The sequence below is a fragment of the Calidris pugnax genome, unplaced genomic scaffold (assembly GCF_001431845.1).
Source record: "Calidris pugnax isolate Ruff unplaced genomic scaffold, ASM143184v1 scaffold347, whole genome shotgun sequence".
In the NCBI taxonomy this organism is placed as follows: Eukaryota; Metazoa; Chordata; class Aves; order Charadriiformes; family Scolopacidae; genus Calidris; species Calidris pugnax.
The window spans coordinates 617,247-633,566 of NW_015091298.1; the positions used below are offsets into that span (position 1 = coordinate 617,247).

Sequence of the window (16,320 nt, forward strand, 5' to 3'; positions counted from 1 at the left end):
CTCTCCTCATAAGACTTATTCTCCAGACCCCTCACCATCTTTGTCGCCCTTCTCTGGACCCGCTCCAGCACCTCAATGTCTTTTTTATGGTAGGGGGCCCAAAACTGGACACAGCACTCAAGGTGAGGCCTCACCAGTGCCGAGTACAGGGGGACAATCACTTATCGGGCCCTACTTGCCACGCTGTTTCTGACACAGGCCAGGATGCTGTTGGCCTTCTTGGCCACCTGGGCACACTGCTGGCTCATGTTCAGCCCACAGGCCACCAACACCCCCAGGTCCTTTTCTGCCCGGCAGCTCCAGCCACTCTGCCCCCAGCCTGTAGCGCTGCCTGGGGTTGTTGTGAAATCTGCAGGGTTTAGCAGCTAAGGGGCTCGCTTTCCACCTCCTCGCTGCCAAGCACAGATCCAACAGCTCTACGTGCCGTGCCGAGCCTTCGGAAGCTGCCAACTGCTTGGTCACACCACTGTCATTCCAAAGCCCCCCAAAATCAACCTGCACGTGAAGTTGTGCAGTTCAGCCTTTGGAGGTGAGGGACTCAAGGCTGTCTCCATGTCCTGACATAGAGGAGAAGCCCCTTCACTCCTTGCAGCTTGTGGGATATGTGCTTTAGGCATCCAAGTGCCATCCCATCCCAAGTGTTTTGGTGGCCCACCTGCCAAGGGCAATGTGCCACACCCAGGATGGCTCTGGGGGCATCCACTGACCTTTAGAAATGCTGATGTTCAGAGCAACATCGTAGGCCTCTGCGTGGATTTGGATATTTTCAATGTGAACAATCCCTAGGATGTTTTCTGCATCCGAAACCTGAGGTGGGAAGAAACAAACACCGCTCAGACCATTCTCCTGAATTTTTTTGGCAGACAACATACGAGACCTTGTCTCTGCTGGGTGCTCCCACCATGGCCTCCCTTGCTTGGTTTGTGACTCCCAAGCTTTCCCAACCTGTTTCATGGGCTCACCCAACAGGATTCTGCTGCAGTAAGAAACCCTGTCAGCCCAACTCTGCTCCCCTACAGCAGGGAATGCTGCTGCTAAAGCACCTTGGGAGGCATGGTGATGTGAAAACAACCACAAGAAGCATGAGGTGTCCCAGAGCGAGTGGCACTGACAACCAACCCTCTCTCCTTGCATCACCCAGCATCCTCTAAGCCATGGGGAACAAAATCCTAGGGTGAGAGTTTGTTGTTCTACATTAAGAGCCCCAGACAGACTCCAGGATGGGTTCAGGGAGCACACCAAAGCTTGGACAGCCTAAAAATAGCATTCAACCAGCAAAAGGGTTGTTGTCTGGGCTTATGACACAGCATTTGGTTATTGGGGGTGAGGTGGATGCTCAGAGATGTGTTGTGGTGAACCCAGCTTGAGGCAGCAGAAGTTGGGGTCATAGCACCCTTATGTCCACCTCTTGACTCCACAGCCTACTTGCCCCATGAAGCTCAGATACAGGAGCACCCTCCTTTCCATCATCCTTCAGTAAGAGCCCCTTGCTGACCCCTAGCAAGGCAGGTAGAAAGAATTCTCATGAAGTTCATCCCTTTGCAGGACTCCCAGCCCTAAGAGGACAGGGCTGAGCACAGACTGTCCCCCTCACCTCTAGCCGGATCATCTTCTTAATGTTGAGAGCCCTCGTGGCCTTGAAATACAGATGGACCTCAAACTCCGCGCGGGGACCAACGATGCCCTCATCTTGGGACACGGAGAAGTCCTCGCCGAGGTTTTCCAGCCCACTGAGCCGCCAGGCCATGGGCAGCGGGGTGCGGTTCTGCAGGACCAGGGTCTTGCTGTCCCTCCTGCAGAGGTGGGAGGACACTCAGCCCTGGCTGCTCGATGGCCATGTCCCTGGGGACAGCCCTATCCATGTGGTAACCCCACGGTTACATGTTTTCTCTGTGTCACAGGTCTCAGAGGTGAGGTCCTGGGCTGCTAAAAGTCTATTTGACAAAATGGGGGATAAGGAGGAAGGTCTCCTGAACCAGCAGGTAAGATGGAAATGTTGTTCATTCTGGAGAAAAGGAGGCTGAGGGGAGACCTTATCAACGCCTACAAGTATCTCAAGGGAGGGTTGAAGGAGGAGGGAGCCAGACTCTTTTCAGTGGTTCCCAGTGAGAGGACGAGGGGCAACGGGCACAAGTTGGAACATAAGAGGTTCCACTCAAATATGAGGAGAAACTTCTTCACGGTGAGGGTGACAGAGCCCTGGAACAGGCTGCCCAGGGAGGTGGTGGAATCGCCATCCCTGGAGGTGTTTAAAAGCTGGGCAGATGTGGGTTAGTGGTGGTTTGGGCAGTGTTAGGCTGATAACCATCAACTTTGATGATCTGAAAGGTCTCTTCCAACCCAGACAACTCTATGAAATGCAAGGGGATTCCATAGAGAGCTTGTGGCTGCCATGGGACATCCCAGCCAACATGGAAAGGTGAGCAAGTGACTGGGAAATGCTGGGAGAAAGTGGGATGTTAGCCCAGCCTCCAACTTGAGTGGCCACCCAGCCAGCAAGAGAAGCTGAAGGGGACCTTGCCGACAGCTCTCGTCCCTGGCAGAGCCACCACGGGATGACTGACCTGTGCAGAAGCAGCCTGTCGAAATGCACTTGCTTGGGGCTGACCCCCAGCTCCACCTGCACCCCCTGGCAGCAGAGGGGGAAAACCACTGGCTCCGGGTTCTCCTTGATGCAGCAGATGAGGTTGTCCTCCACAAGGCCGGCTGAAGTGGGGTAGGCCCAAATGCTCAGCTCCTGGCCCCATCCCCACCAAAAGAAACATGGAAGAGCATTCAATGAACACGGGGAGCGGCTCCTGGGCACTTCCACTCATGCCTGTCCCACCTGCCCGTCTCCTACCTGCTTCTCGTTAGGTTTCAGCGTCATGGTGGGAGGGTCCAAAAAGAACGTCTCTGCTTTGAGGTCGTGCTCGAAGTAGAAATTCACCTCTGCCTGCAAGGGGGTGATGTTGAGGATGGTGATCTTCTCGCCATTGCTGGGATAGTGCTGCGCCTTGTACCTGTCCACAAAAAGAGGAAAAGGCTGCAGAGGAGACCCCGGGACCGTTGTCTTTGTCACACGTGGAAGAAAGCGTTGGAAGACCGTGGTCTACCAAGCAGGCTAAGAAAAAGGATAGCTTTCAGGGGCACGTTGCATGGTGGGTGTGCTCATCCTGGCATCACTTTGATGTCTGCCTCTATTCCTGGTGCCTCCATCTCCGAAGCCTGATGATGTACAGGCCGCTTAAACAAACAAAAAAAAATAATCTAAATTTAAAGGTGCTTGGAAAAATAAAAGTACGTCAGGCACATACGGGTTCATCCTCCTTCTTTGCTGGGTTTCCTTCCCTGCAGGGCATAAAGAAATGCTTTTGAAAAGAGGTTTTAAAAATAGTTTAGCTTATCTCTTTCAAAAAAAGTCATGAGATTGCCTCGTCTTTCATGGGTTAGCTCTAAGTCTCAGGGAAGGTGACAGAGAGGATTAATTCCTGAGAGGAATGCTAAATTTAACAAGCGTCCCTGCTTTCATGTGTGGAACAGAATTTGGAGTTAAAGGGTTAAAAAAGCAAACAGAAACCCAAGACCATTCATCAGCCTGGCTAAAGATCCCCTTTTGGTTTTAAAGCTATTTTGATTTGACAGCTTGGGTTGTCAAAATACCACCGGCTCTCCAGAGCTCCCACGAAGACAAGAACTTAATTTCTAATATTAAAAAAATAGAAAAATAAAAAGCGATGTTCAAAACATAAATATGCCAGCGGTTACAATGACAAGTTTTTTTTTCAGGCAGACTTTATATAGCTGTGAGGATCAGCACAATGCAATTCCCATTTTTATTCCTCTGCAGGTTCCCCCCCCAACACGTTGGCAGGTCAGATCGTGAAGTCTTACCAACGGTACAGATTAACGAATGGTTTATGAAACCACCAGCAGAATAATTGCTCGCTCCGTCTGGCTGTAGAGCTCAAAGCCCTTCAAAAAAAGTTCATAGGTAGTGAAGCTGAGATATGGAGCGGGGACACGAGTTGCCCAAAGTCACCTTCAGGCTGGAAGCAGCATGTAGCTCCGGCTACCAAGACACCCATCGGGTAGGAAGACCATCTCCATCACTCCCCACCTCCTCCAAGACTCCTGTGCCTGTTTTCTACTCCACACATCCGTGGTCCTTCGACCCCATCTACCTGCCAGGTCTCTGCCGGGCCTGCCCTGAATTGTGCCACTGGGACAACGTGTCTCCAAGTGTGTCCATGAAAGCACAAAGCCCTGGAGATCCCATCCCAACATCTCACTCCATGGAGGCAGTGCATCAGGATGCTCGCTTGGGGTGGGAAGCACGTACCAGTCTCTTGACTTCCCACACAGCAGTGGTCCAAAGTGGAATACACCTGTGTTCATGACATACTGCTTGAAGATGATGTCATCCTCTCCCTTGCTCTTCCTCCGGTGAGGAAACACCAACCTGGGGGAGAGAAAACGACACCAAGCTGGGTGGCAGTGTTGATCTGCTGGAGGGTAGAGAGGCTCTGCAGAGAGATCTCGACAGGCTGGATCGATGGGCCGAGACCAACGGGATGAGGTTCAACAAGGCCAAGTGCCAGGTCCTGCACTTGGGTCCCACCAACCCCCTGCAGCGCTACAGGCTGGGGGCAGAGTGGCTGGAGAGCTGCTGGGCAGAAAAGGACCTGGGGGTGTTGGTCGACAGTCGGCTGAACATGACCCAGCAGTGTGCCCAGGTGGCCAAGAAGGCCAACAGCATCCTGGCCTGTATCAGGAACAGCGTGGCAAGTAGAGCCCGAGAGGTGATTGTCCCCTTGTACTCGGCACTGGTGAGGCCTCACCTTGAGTGCTGTGTCCAGTTTTGGGCCCCCTACCATAAAAAAGACATTGAGGTGCTGGAGCGGGTCCAGAGAAGGGTGACAAAGATGGTGAGGGGCCTGAAGAATAAGTCTTATGAGGAGAGGCTGAGGGAGCTGGGGGTGTTCAGCCTGGAGAAGGGGAGGCTGAGGGGAGACCTTATTGCTCTCTACAACTACCTGAAAGGAGGGTGTAGAGAGGTGGGGGTCGGTCTCTTCTCCCAAGGAACTGGCAACAGGACAAGAGGAAATGGCCTCAAGTTGCACCAGGGGAAGTTCAGGTTGGATATTAGGAAACATTTCTTCACTGAAAGGGTTACCAAGCATTGGAATGGGCTGCCCAGGGAGGTGGTTGAGGCCCCATCCCTGGAGGTGTTCAAAAGACGGGTTGATGCAGTGCTGGGAGGTATGGTTTAGTGATGATGCTCCTTGTTTGTTGTGTGGGTGTCTATTTTTGTCAGTTAGGTTGACGGTTGGACAAGATGATCTTTAAGGTCCCTTCCAACCTAGAAGATTCTGTGATTCTGTGAAAACGGGGAATGAGGATGCTCTATGTAGAAAAACTGGTCATAAAGCCATAACTCTTACTGGTGGCTGAGGTATCAGCACAGGTTCCCCAGCTCCAAGCATGGGAAAGGCACTGGGCTGTTCAGGCAGCAGGCTCTGCCCAAGCCAGAAGGTCACAGGGGTACAAGGGACAGCCCTAGCTCCCAGTTCAGGGGGGAGGAGAGTAGGGGGCTCCTCTCATGGGCCAGCCTTACCGTGGGTCCTGGCTGATGGTGGGATACAGGCAGGTGCCCTTGCAGTGCAGCTGGTACAGACGCTTTGTCCCCAGGATCTCAAAGTGCAGCGTCTGCTCAAACTGGCCCAGCACCATGGAGCTGAAGAGGATCTTCAGTTCCACCTCGCCGCGGGCAGGCACTATCCACCGGCAGTTGCTCAGCCTGACAATTAAAGAGGAGACTTCAGACATTGCTAACGAGCAAATGAGACAAGAAGAAGGGTTGTGGATTCGCCACCCCATGGAGGCACCAGCAGAGGGTCCCTGAGGAGCTAGGGATGATGTTGGCCGTGAAGCAGAGGGATCTCCTCCTCCCTCTGAGCTCACCTGACGGATTTCTGTAGGGATGGGACTGTGTCTGCGCCACTTTGGTCCATCTCGGAGGGATGTGTGGGTGCTCCTGTGCTTGGCACTTGGAGAGTTCTCTTGCCCCGGCCCAAGCTACGCTTCTCCCTCCTAGACTCCCGGCTGCTTGGGGCTTTCTCCTTCCTCGACCGACCCCTGGTCGGGGTGAGCTGCTCCTCTGACACCTTCCCACCAAGGGAAGAGAAGAAAGGGAGAGAGAGGTGAGACCTGCCCCGAGACAGCCCCATGCTGGAAAGAAAGATGTGGGTTAGCTAACAAACAGGAGAGAGAATAAATAAGCCACCACATCTGCCCATGGACTTGGTCTTATTTGACTTAGCTTTGCCTGTGACACCTCTCCTCACCCATGAGCCTCCCCTTTGAGGGAAGATGAGGGTTTTAAGGTGATGTTTTTCTCTTGTATTACAGAATCATGGAATGTTCGAGCTGGAAGGACCCTCAAAGCCCATCCAGTGCCACCCCCTGCCCTGGGCAGGGACACCTCCCACCACACCAGGTTGCTCCAAGCCCCCTCCAACCTGCCCTTGAACCCCTCCAGGGATGGGGCAGCCACAGCTTCCCTGGCCAACCTGGGCCAGGCTCTCCCCACCCTCCCACCAAACAAGTTCTTCCCCACATCTCAGCTCCATCTCCCCTCTTTCCGTGTCAAACCCTCCCCCTCCTCCTCGGGCTCCCCTCCCTGATCCAGAGTCCCTCCCCAGCTTTCCTGGAGCCCCCCTTCTTTAGGGACTGAAAGGGGCTCCAAGGTCTCCCCGGAGCCTTCTCTTCTCCAGGCTGAACCCCCCGAACTCTCTCAGCCCCCCCTCCCAGCAGAGGGGCTCCAGCCCTCCCAGCATCTCTATGGAACCCTGTGTCTCAAGCAGAGCTCTCTTCTGGACAGACAGAAGGGGTGCCTGCAGACACAGGGCCCCATCATGTCTTCACTGCCCTTCCAGAGTCATCCTTTTCTATCCCACCTGTCCCCCATCGCCCCATCCAGCCCTGGCACCTTTGGTGTGGACACAATGGACACATCCAGCAGACTTTCCGTATCCTTCTTTTCCTCTTCTGCAGTGGCAGCTTCTGGCAAAATGAAGATGAAGTTCTTGAGGGCTTCTCCTGCTGCGGGGGCCACCCGCTTCTCTGGGTAGCGGATCACAGAGTAAAAAGCAGTAGGGGGAATGGGAGGCCCTGAAGGACCCAGACCCAGCTCATCCAGGATCTAAAGGATAAGAGAAAACCCTGTTTATAGAATCCTAGAATGGTTAGAGTTGCAAGGAACCTTAAAGGCCATCCAGTGCCACCCCCTGTCCTGGGCAGGGACACCTCCCACCACACCAGGTTGCTCCAAGCCCCCTCCAACCTGCCCTTGAACCCCTCCAGGGATGGGGCAGCCACAGCTTCTCTGGCCAACCTGGGCCAGGCTCTCACCACCCTCCCACCAAACAAGTTCTTCCCCACATCTCAGCTCCAGCTCCCCCTCTTTCTCCTCCTTCCCCCTCCTCCTGGGGCTCCCCTCCCTGATCCAGAGTCCCTCCCCAGCTTTCCTGGAGCCCCTTGAGGGACTGGAAGGGGCTCCAAGGTCTCCCTGAAGCCTTCTCTTCTCCAGGCTGAACCCCCCTGACTCTCTCAGCCTGGAGAGAGTCTGGAGTGACTCCTGTCACCTTCCTCCTCATACTCCTTCCCTGACAGCACTAAGCTTTGGGCAATGAGTTGGGTTTTTGTTTTTTTTTTAATTTTTATGAAGTACAGTGCTTTTTTGAGGGCCAGTGGGATGTGCAGGCTCCTGAGTAGTGCCAGGACCTTCAAGTGGGACGTAGAGAGAAATCTCTTCTCTGAGTGACTCAGCTGAAGGGAACAATGACCATGAACTGCCCTGGGACCATTTTCAATGATTTCCAGACCGGAAAATTCTCTGAACAGACAGGATGCTTGAACAGAGAGCACTCCCTGCTTCCACCCAGCTGAGGGATGGCGAGAACCTCCCCAGCCAGGTGGTTGCTCCAGAACATCACCAGTGGCCTGGACAGAGCTCTGTGCTATTGTCACCTGGTGGGAAACACACCAGGGCCCAGACTGTGACAAGGCTCAGTGTCTGAGCCTCACGGGGCCTTACCTGCTCTGCTGCTGGCATCTTGCCGCTCTCCAGGATCTTCTCAGTCACATCTTCTGGGCGCAGCACCTTGATGTCCAAGCAGGGCACCCTGACATCCTGGCCTCTGGATGACACTTCTGCTCCTTCCCCTTCCAGCTGAGATAACTTGGAGTCCTCAAGAGCCTTCAGTTTTTCCAGCCGCTCTTTTTCCACGCGCTCCTTCTCCAGCCTCTCAAGCCGCTCCTTCTCTCTGTCCTTTCGGCTCTTGCGGCTGGATAAATGCTGGCGCTGGTCTTCTGCTTGATGCTGCACCTCCTCCTGGTTCAGCAGGATACCCTGAGCCCTGTCCCAGGCTGACAAAATACGCACGATGTCCTTCTGCGATGCCTCGTAGACCTTAAACCTCAGGACCAAGTTCTTCTCGCTCTCACTCAGGTCCTCGGGTTTGGTTTTCTGCTCTTCTGGGTCTGGTGGCACAGCCGTCGCTGGGCAGGCATCCGTCGGGTGAACCTTGCTGCGCTTCTTCTTATCTGCCTTGTCACTTGCAATAGATTCTGTGTGGTCCTTTAGAGATCCCTTCTTGTCCACCCCTTCGGTGGCATCCGAGCGGTTGCTGGTGGACGCGTTGGTGTTGCTGGCGGATGTGTTTGTATTCTGGGCAGGAGGAGGAAAAAGCAATGAGCGTTTCAAAGCACCAACTCGAACGCTGTAGGACAGTGAGGATCTTTGCAATAGCACCCCGAGCCTCATCTGAGACCTGTGCTAGGTGCTCCACAGATCTCAGTTGAGCTCAACTGAAACCAAACTCCCCAGTGCCAGCCCAATGAGGAGTTCTGCAAACCAGCTGAGAAACAGAACAGCTTTCCCAACCCAAACAGGGAATTTAAGGCACCTCCATACTCCTGTGCAGTCCTCTGGGCTCGTTTCTGGCACGCTGAGCACCCCTGGGGCAGGATGCCTCTTTGGGAAGTCTGGGTGCTCACAAATACCCAAGTCCTGGTAGCATCTCCTGCCAGACACGCAGGAAAAGCCATCACATTGCAGATGGATCATGGCTTAGAGGGTACAAGTCACGTGCAGAGAGGGCAGAAAGGCTGGACTAAAACTATCTGGGGCTTCCCAGTGAATGTATGAAGTTACATGAACTCATGACTCAAAGGCAGCATGATTCTAGAAGAGCAGCTCTCCAACAAGCCCATGGGACAGCTCAAGGGAAAGTCCCCAGGGCTTTCACTCATCTCTAAAACTAAAACCACCCACCTGCCTGGCTCCAGGGTGGCTTTTCTTTGCCAAAGCATTGTCTTTTCCAAGCTCTTTCTTGCCCCGCTTAGACTTCTTCTTCAGCTCTTCCTCCTCCTTCAAGCGTTCGAGCTCCCGCTGGTGCTTTTCCTCAAGCTCTCGAGCCAGCCGCTCCATCTCCCTTCAGCAAGCCAAACAGAAAATATCCCCCAGTCACCACCAGATTAGCTGGGCTCACTGCAACCCCAGCTGGTCCTGCACTGCATTCATTGATCCTGAGGCCAGGCAGAACCGTTGGACCATCTCCGTGGACATCCCTCAACCCAGGGGAGGGTTGGGAGCACCCAAACTGAGTGAGGAAAAGTGAGAGGGGACCTCCAGGGCCAGCCAAATCTAAGCCTTGCTCTCAGAAGGTCTCAATTGTGCAACTTCTCTGATGAGGTCCACTCGGACACCTCCTGATCCATCATCTCTCCGCACTGATACCCAAAGCCCTCCCTTGATTTCCTACTGTAAACCAGCTTGCCAATCACTAATACCTACTTATTCCTGCACCAATACTTGTCTTTTCCAGCCCTTTTTCTCCCTGGGCCTAGCCTGTTCCTTAGAGAAAATGATATCAATCAGAAAGCAAAGGCTGCAATAACTCCCCTGCTGCAAAACAGGCTCTGAACGAGCAGGTGTCCTGCTGGAACCCAGCTGTGACCACGGGAAACTTGTGCTGTTCATGGTTTGAAGCAGCCCTAGTGATCTCCTCCCAGGGAAACGAGCTTCAGCCCGGGCTGAGAGCAGCCCAGAAACACGGGCTGGCTTTAAGCAGGTCCCCCTCCCAGTTTCACACTTAATCCCGTGGGTCCTCCTCAACTGGGCTTTGCTGGATCAGAGCTTCTCCCGGGCTCACCTGCTCCTGCAGCTGGAGATGAGTCTAAGAGACACCAGTTTTTATGGCTGGGGTCTCTCAGTGAGGAAAACCCTGAGAAATCAGCATTGTAAGGACTTCAGCTACGGTAGGATCGGTATCTAAGCCAAGCCAGCAGGTCTGCACCTCACCCCAACCCCCTTGGGTTGTCTGAAGGAAGGGTTGCCGAAGATGACAATCAACATAATTAACTTTAGAGACACTTGCAAGTGCAGCAGCACAAAGCCCAGCTCCCTCCAGCCGGGGTCCAAACCAGGGGACTCACTGCTAAAACAGAGAGAAGATGTTCTCATCATCTCACCAGAGGAAGCTCCTTCCTCCACTGGGAACCAGGGAGGTGGAACTGGCCATCCCTGTGTTGCTTGGAATAGACACTTTTGGCCTCTGCTCTGTAACCCCTCTAAGGGCAGGGAAACCTTTCAGGGACACAGTCCCGGGGAGCTGCCCACGGAAAGCTTACAGACCTCTTCTTCCACTCACGCTGGACTTCTCGTATATTGCTGTTAAGCTGAGTTTTCTGCTCCTCAGTGAGGGCATCATACTCGTCCTCATCCAACTCCCAGAGACGCGCTTTCTCCCTCCTGGCAGCTTCTTCCTGCTCCCGTTCTTCAGCACAGACCAGAGGAAGAAACCGTTAGTGACTGCAAGCGGAGCTCGCTGTTCTGGGTGAATCCCAGGGGAATCTGCTCTGTCCCCACCCAGGGAGACACTGGGGAGCCCGTATCCCTGCTCCAAAATGCAGATAATTCCCCCAAAACTCTTGGTCTTCAGCAAGTTCTCATGCTTCAGGTGCACCATGCTGGTGGACGGCCAGCTGGTGACTAGTTCTTGAGCCACAACAGCTTGTGCTTGTGCCCAAGTTTGAACCTTAGAGACTAAAGCAAGTCTTACAGCCTCAGCTCCGCTGTATTTTAAGCTCCTGTGAGCTGAACACTGGCTACATTGAAGCAGAAGGTGGAAGGATTAATAAAAACACTTCTTAAAAGCCCTGCTGGTAACCCAGATACGCACGGGTAAGGTTGGGGGCTTTGAGAGAGAAGGTTTGAGAGGTTACGGAGATGAAGAGTCTCACCTTGCTGCTCCTTCGCGGCTGCCTCCCTGGCTTTCAAAGCAGCATAATCCTGGGAGAGGTTCACAAAATAGATATAAGGCCGATTTCTGACAGCTTTGAGCAGGCAGAGGAGAGCAGATGCCATGTTACGTGCAAAGAGGGTCTCCAGGCCATCGAACACCACTCCCTGGTAGCAGTCACTCAACTGTGAGGAAAGTCGAAGAGGAAAAGTCAGCTATTGCCCACAGCGGGCTCTGAGCGAGTCAACAAACCCAAACGACAACCACCACCACCGGTTGCCGTTCCAAGAGCATCAACTCCCATCTCTCCCCGTGCTCTGCCAACTCGTGGCACCTGCAGCTTCACCCAAGGGTCCCTACAGGCATCCCAGGGCTGCTCCAACAGCAGGTTACCTGCAGCCTTTCGGAGAGGATGGCCACCAGCAGGTCTTCGGGCAGCACGCAGCTCATGAAGCCCATCTCTCCGGCCGTGCTGCCCGCGATGCTCAGCCATTGCTGCCCAGGCCCGAAGGGAAGGGGAGAGACCAGGTGACAAGTAGACGAGCCCTGCAAAGGAGAACGCCACAAGAAAAAGGCTTTGGAAACCCTGGAGCAATTCCAATTGCTGAGCTTGGAGCTGGAATCTTTCACTAGCAGGAGACTAGAACAAAACTGTAGGCCAGCAACACCAGGGGACAACCCTGGGGGTCACCCTCCCTTGGCCAGCAGAGACCCAAGCTTGCAAGCCCCCGGCACAGCATCCCACAGCTTTGCCCACCGCCTGCTGCACTTTGACAACAAACCATTGAGACCCAGTAGATGCTTTTCTGCAAGACCACGGGGTTCTCCTCTCACCTCGAGCCTCACCCAGCTGGTTCTCTGTGCTTTATACCCCCACATCAGGCTCTGGGTGACACGGAACCTCCTCCCTAAGCACCCCCTTCACTGCTCAAAGGTAACAGAAAGGTCCCAGGCATTAACTGGGAGTTAACATTTAGGAGAGAGGGGAGCCCTAGGAGGAGGGGGAAGGGTTTGACCCTGCAAGAGGGGAGACGGAGCTGAGATGTGGGGAAGAACTTGTTTGGTGGGAGGGTGGTGAGAGCCTGGCCCAGGTTGGCCAGAGAAGCTGTGGCTGCCCCATCCCTGGAGGGGTTCAAGGGCAGGTTGGAGGGGGGTTGGAGCAACATGGTGTGGTGGGAGGTGTCCCTGTCCAGGGCAGGGGGTGGGATCTGGATGGCCTTCAAGGTCCCTTCCAACCCAAACCATTCTAGGATTCTATGATTAACCAGTGTGGATCGTTCTTCACCTGGGAGCCTACTGATTCCGTTACGTGATGTTTCTGGGACTGTGACATGCGGCTGTCCGACTTCCTCTTGACCACTGTGGTGCTCCCCAAGCCTCGGGAGCTGAGGGACTGCAGGCTGCCTTTGTCCCCAGAGCTGGAATGGCTTGTTTCCGGGCTGTGCTTGCCCTCAGCGTTGAGCTGCAGGCTGAGGGAGACGTCTGTGTTTTGACCTGTGGAGGAGACAGAGGGCTCAGCGAGGGCTGGGGACATCCCCGTGCTTCGAGGAGCAAGCAGGGACCTTCCACCCCAGTAGGCACAACCCTGTGTCCTGGCAGGGACACGTGTCTCCTGCCTGCCTTCCAAAAGCAGGTCCTTCTCTGATTAGGATGATAAACCCCACCATCTGATACTGGGTTTTAAAGCCAGAGACATTTCAATGCAAAGCCCTGTGCCCCAACTGAGAGACAGGCCAGTGTGCAGGCAGGTGACACCATTTGCACAGTAGCTTCCCTGTGGATCAAGCCAGGTGCTCCAGGACAGAAACACAGACTGATATGGGGTTGGAAGGGACCTCTAGAGATCATCTAGTCCAACCCCTGCCAGAGCAGGGTTACCCAGAGCAGGTCCCACAGGAACGTGTCCAGGTGGGGTTTGAATGTCTCCAGAGAAGGAGACTCCACCACCTCCCTGGGCAGCCTCTGCCAGGGCTCTGCCACCCTCACAGCAAAGAACTTCCTCCTCATGTTTAGGTGGAACTTCTTACATTCAAGTTTGTCCCCATTTCCTCTTGTTCTATCCCTGGGCACCACTGAAAAAAGACCAGCCCCATCCTCCTGACACCCTCCCTTTAAGTATTTATAAGCATTGATCAGATCCCCCCTCAGCCTTCTCTTCTCCACGCTAAAAAGACCCAAGTCCCTCAGCCTCTCCTCAGAAGGAAGATGCTCCAGACCCCTCACCATCTCTGTAGCCCTCTGCTGTCCCCTCTCCAGCAGTTCCCTGTCCTTCTGGAACTGGGGAGCCCAGAACTGGTCCCAGTGCTCCAGATGGGGCCTCCCCAGGGCAGAGCAGAGGGGCAGGATGACCTCCCTCCACCTGTTGGTCACACTCTTCCTGATGCTCTCCAGGAGACCATTGGCCTTCTTGGCCACATTGCTGGCTCATGGTCATCCATTTGTCCACCAGGAGCATGGTTTCCATACTTTGCACCCATCCTGCCTTCTCACATGGAGCCTGTAACACACAGCCTTGCCCTGGAGCTAAATCCTCTGTGTGAGATAACCCCACCTGGGACCCAGGACCCTCCTCCCTCCAGTGGCTCCCATCCCAATCAGCTGAGCGATGCAAAACTTCCCCCTCGCCATCAGAGCCAGGGTCTGGCCTCCCCCTGCAGAGCCAGGTTCAAAGCTGAGCGACGCAAAACTTCCCCCTCACCACCAGAGCCAGGGTCTGGCCTCCCCCTGCAGAGCTCGGGGCACCAACTGCCAGATGAAGTTTCCTAAAAGTCTCTGGTCTCACATGGAAAATAGCACAACGTACACGAGCTGCGGGACCTGAGAGTGTGTGAAGGAAAAATCTCTGGAGAAAAGAGCTCATCTGTGGCGTGTCTCATCTGAAACTCTCCTGGGGAGGTTAGTCTTCCCTTCCTCTCATGTTTGTGAAGCCACACTCAAAGGCAGTCATGTCTAGTTCTTAATGAGCCACTTCAGAGGGCTTTTTTCCTTGTTAAAGTGGGCAGCAGCTCTGCCTGATGGCCATGAGGAGCAAACTGAATTCAGCTTTGAGGAAATACCAAAAACCCTGAGAAAGATAGAGGTGTGCTTCACCCCTCCTAGGAAAAGGAAGATGTGCTGAGAAGCCCAGGGGCAGCACAAGTGCCCCCGTCTGAGCCCTTAACATAGAGATTTATATTTTTTTTTTTAATAATCAGAGATGCTTTATGAAGTGGCTTTGCATTTCTACGTGCCGCCCCCGTGTTCTCCAAGAGACCCCAAAGGGCTGCAAAAAAACAACTCTGGAGCAAGAAGTGGATGGTCACGGTGGGTTTCTGAAGCTCTGTTCTGGGGGTCCAGCGTTTCTCCTTACCCGTGTCCTCCGCCTCCCTGCGGGTCTGCTCGATGGCAGCCCTGATGCACAGGTCCCGGGCGCGGAGCCCCGCCGAGCTGCTCCTCTCCGAGATGGCGTCTGTCACCACGGCGTCCATGGACAAGCAGGCAGCGCCGTAGTATTTGGAGAGGGCCACCGCTGCCGACGTCTTGCCTTGAGGGAGAGGAAGACCTGCTTGGGGACACTTGCACGGGAGGCATTTTCAGGGACAAGCTCCGCAAAGCCCCCAAAGAGGATTTCAAAATTTCAAGGATAGTCAGAGAGTAAAGTGCCGCTTTTAGGGGAAACCGCAAAGGAGGCAGCTCGAGCATGGTTAGAAGCATTGTCCTCTAGAGCCAGGTGGATCATCTCCACCTCATTTTCAGCTGAGGACGTTGTCCCTTGAGGTGACCTCAGTCCTGAGCCCAGGATGCTGTTTTGAGCCCTGTCCCACCACCATTCAGCCCACTGGCCAGCCTGTGCTGGACGGCGTTGCCTCAGGCAATGTCTGGACATGGTTTGGGGGTCAGTATGGGTGAGGGACTGCTCCCATGAGGCAACGGGGACACGGCCACCCTGTTTGGGTGAATGAGAGCCTAGCTGTATGGACACAAGATGAGCCAGTTACACCAGTTACACCACACTAGGTGAAGGCCTGGGACCATTTCATGTACCAGCAGAGCTGTGACATACCTTGCTCGACTTCACCTGGTCAACCAAGCGTCATGGTCCACCAGGATGTCTCTCTCCCACTTCTCCCCTACTCTGCAGCCCACGTACCTGTGAGGGGTGCCCCGTGGATGATGATGACGATCCCTCTGCGGTTTTGGGCCGCGCGTCCTTCCGCAGAAATATCGATGCCAAGGTGGCGGGCGATGGCCCTACGGACAGGGCTGTCCTCCAGCTCTCCCGTGACCTCCTTGCTGCTGGTGGTGCTTCGCCGACACTCTGCTGTGCAGGACCAGGTAGAAAAGTCAGCCTCCTGCCCGCCTGGGACCCTGATCATCCGCCCCATCCCCTCAGATCCCGGGAGAGGAGACTGTGCCAAAGCCAACGTCACACCCGAGGTCTCACCATGCCCTTCCTTTAGGCTTGTGCAGATCAAGGTCTGCCCTAGATGCTGGTGGAGATGTTTGTTCAGAATACAGTAAATGGGGTGGCAAAAAGAGGAAAGAATGAGCATCCAGAAACACCTAAAAGGACTGGGCCAAATCTTCTTCCATGAACTCTCAACATGGTCCTCATGGGAGTTTGGTCCCAAGTCCTACTAAGTTGGAGGGGGGACAGGCAGAACTGGACATTTTAGAGTCCCAAGGGAGAGGCTCCATTTGGGGACCAAGCAATTATCCAAAAGCAGAATGCTTTAGGATTACACCAGAGCTCTCAATTCACCAGCAAAGAGTTCCCAGCTCTGCTCTTAGGAGGTCAGAATCACATGGGGTTGGGAGGGACCTCTGGAGATCATCTCCTCCAACCCCCTGCCAAAGCAGGGCCACCCAGAGCAGGTCCCACAGGAACATGTCCAGGTGGGGTTTGAATGTCTCCAGAGAAGGAGACTCCACCACCTCCCTGGGCACCCTCTTCCGGGGCTCTGCCACCCTCACAGCAAAGAAGTTCGTCCTCACGTTGAGGTGGAACTTGTTATACTCAAGTTTGTGCCCATTTCCTCTTGTCCTGTCCCTGGGC

The 16,320-nt window shown here is 54.3% G+C and overlaps 1 protein-coding gene across 1 annotated transcript in view; it reads right to left on the minus strand.

Annotated features, from left to right (window-relative positions):
* HYDIN (HYDIN, axonemal central pair apparatus protein) overlaps positions 1 to 16,320 on the minus strand; it is a 176,929-nt gene that overhangs the window by 33,996 nt on the left and 126,613 nt on the right. The window contains exons 37-52 of the mRNA XM_014960757.1: positions 15,415 to 15,585; positions 14,635 to 14,808; positions 12,571 to 12,779; positions 11,679 to 11,831; positions 11,287 to 11,470; positions 10,679 to 10,820; positions 9,317 to 9,476; positions 8,078 to 8,710; positions 6,971 to 7,183; positions 5,944 to 6,146; positions 5,597 to 5,779; positions 4,322 to 4,441; positions 2,843 to 3,002; positions 2,565 to 2,737; positions 1,595 to 1,793; positions 708 to 807 (exon numbers count right to left, since the gene is read on the minus strand). Of these exons, the coding sequence (XP_014816243.1) occupies positions 708 to 807; positions 1,595 to 1,793; positions 2,565 to 2,737; positions 2,843 to 3,002; positions 4,322 to 4,441; positions 5,597 to 5,779; positions 5,944 to 6,146; positions 6,971 to 7,183; positions 8,078 to 8,710; positions 9,317 to 9,476; positions 10,679 to 10,820; positions 11,287 to 11,470; positions 11,679 to 11,831; positions 12,571 to 12,779; positions 14,635 to 14,808; positions 15,415 to 15,585 (3,177 nt within the window). The remainder of the gene's footprint in view (positions 1 to 707; positions 808 to 1,594; positions 1,794 to 2,564; positions 2,738 to 2,842; positions 3,003 to 4,321; positions 4,442 to 5,596; positions 5,780 to 5,943; positions 6,147 to 6,970; positions 7,184 to 8,077; positions 8,711 to 9,316; positions 9,477 to 10,678; positions 10,821 to 11,286; positions 11,471 to 11,678; positions 11,832 to 12,570; positions 12,780 to 14,634; positions 14,809 to 15,414; positions 15,586 to 16,320) is intronic.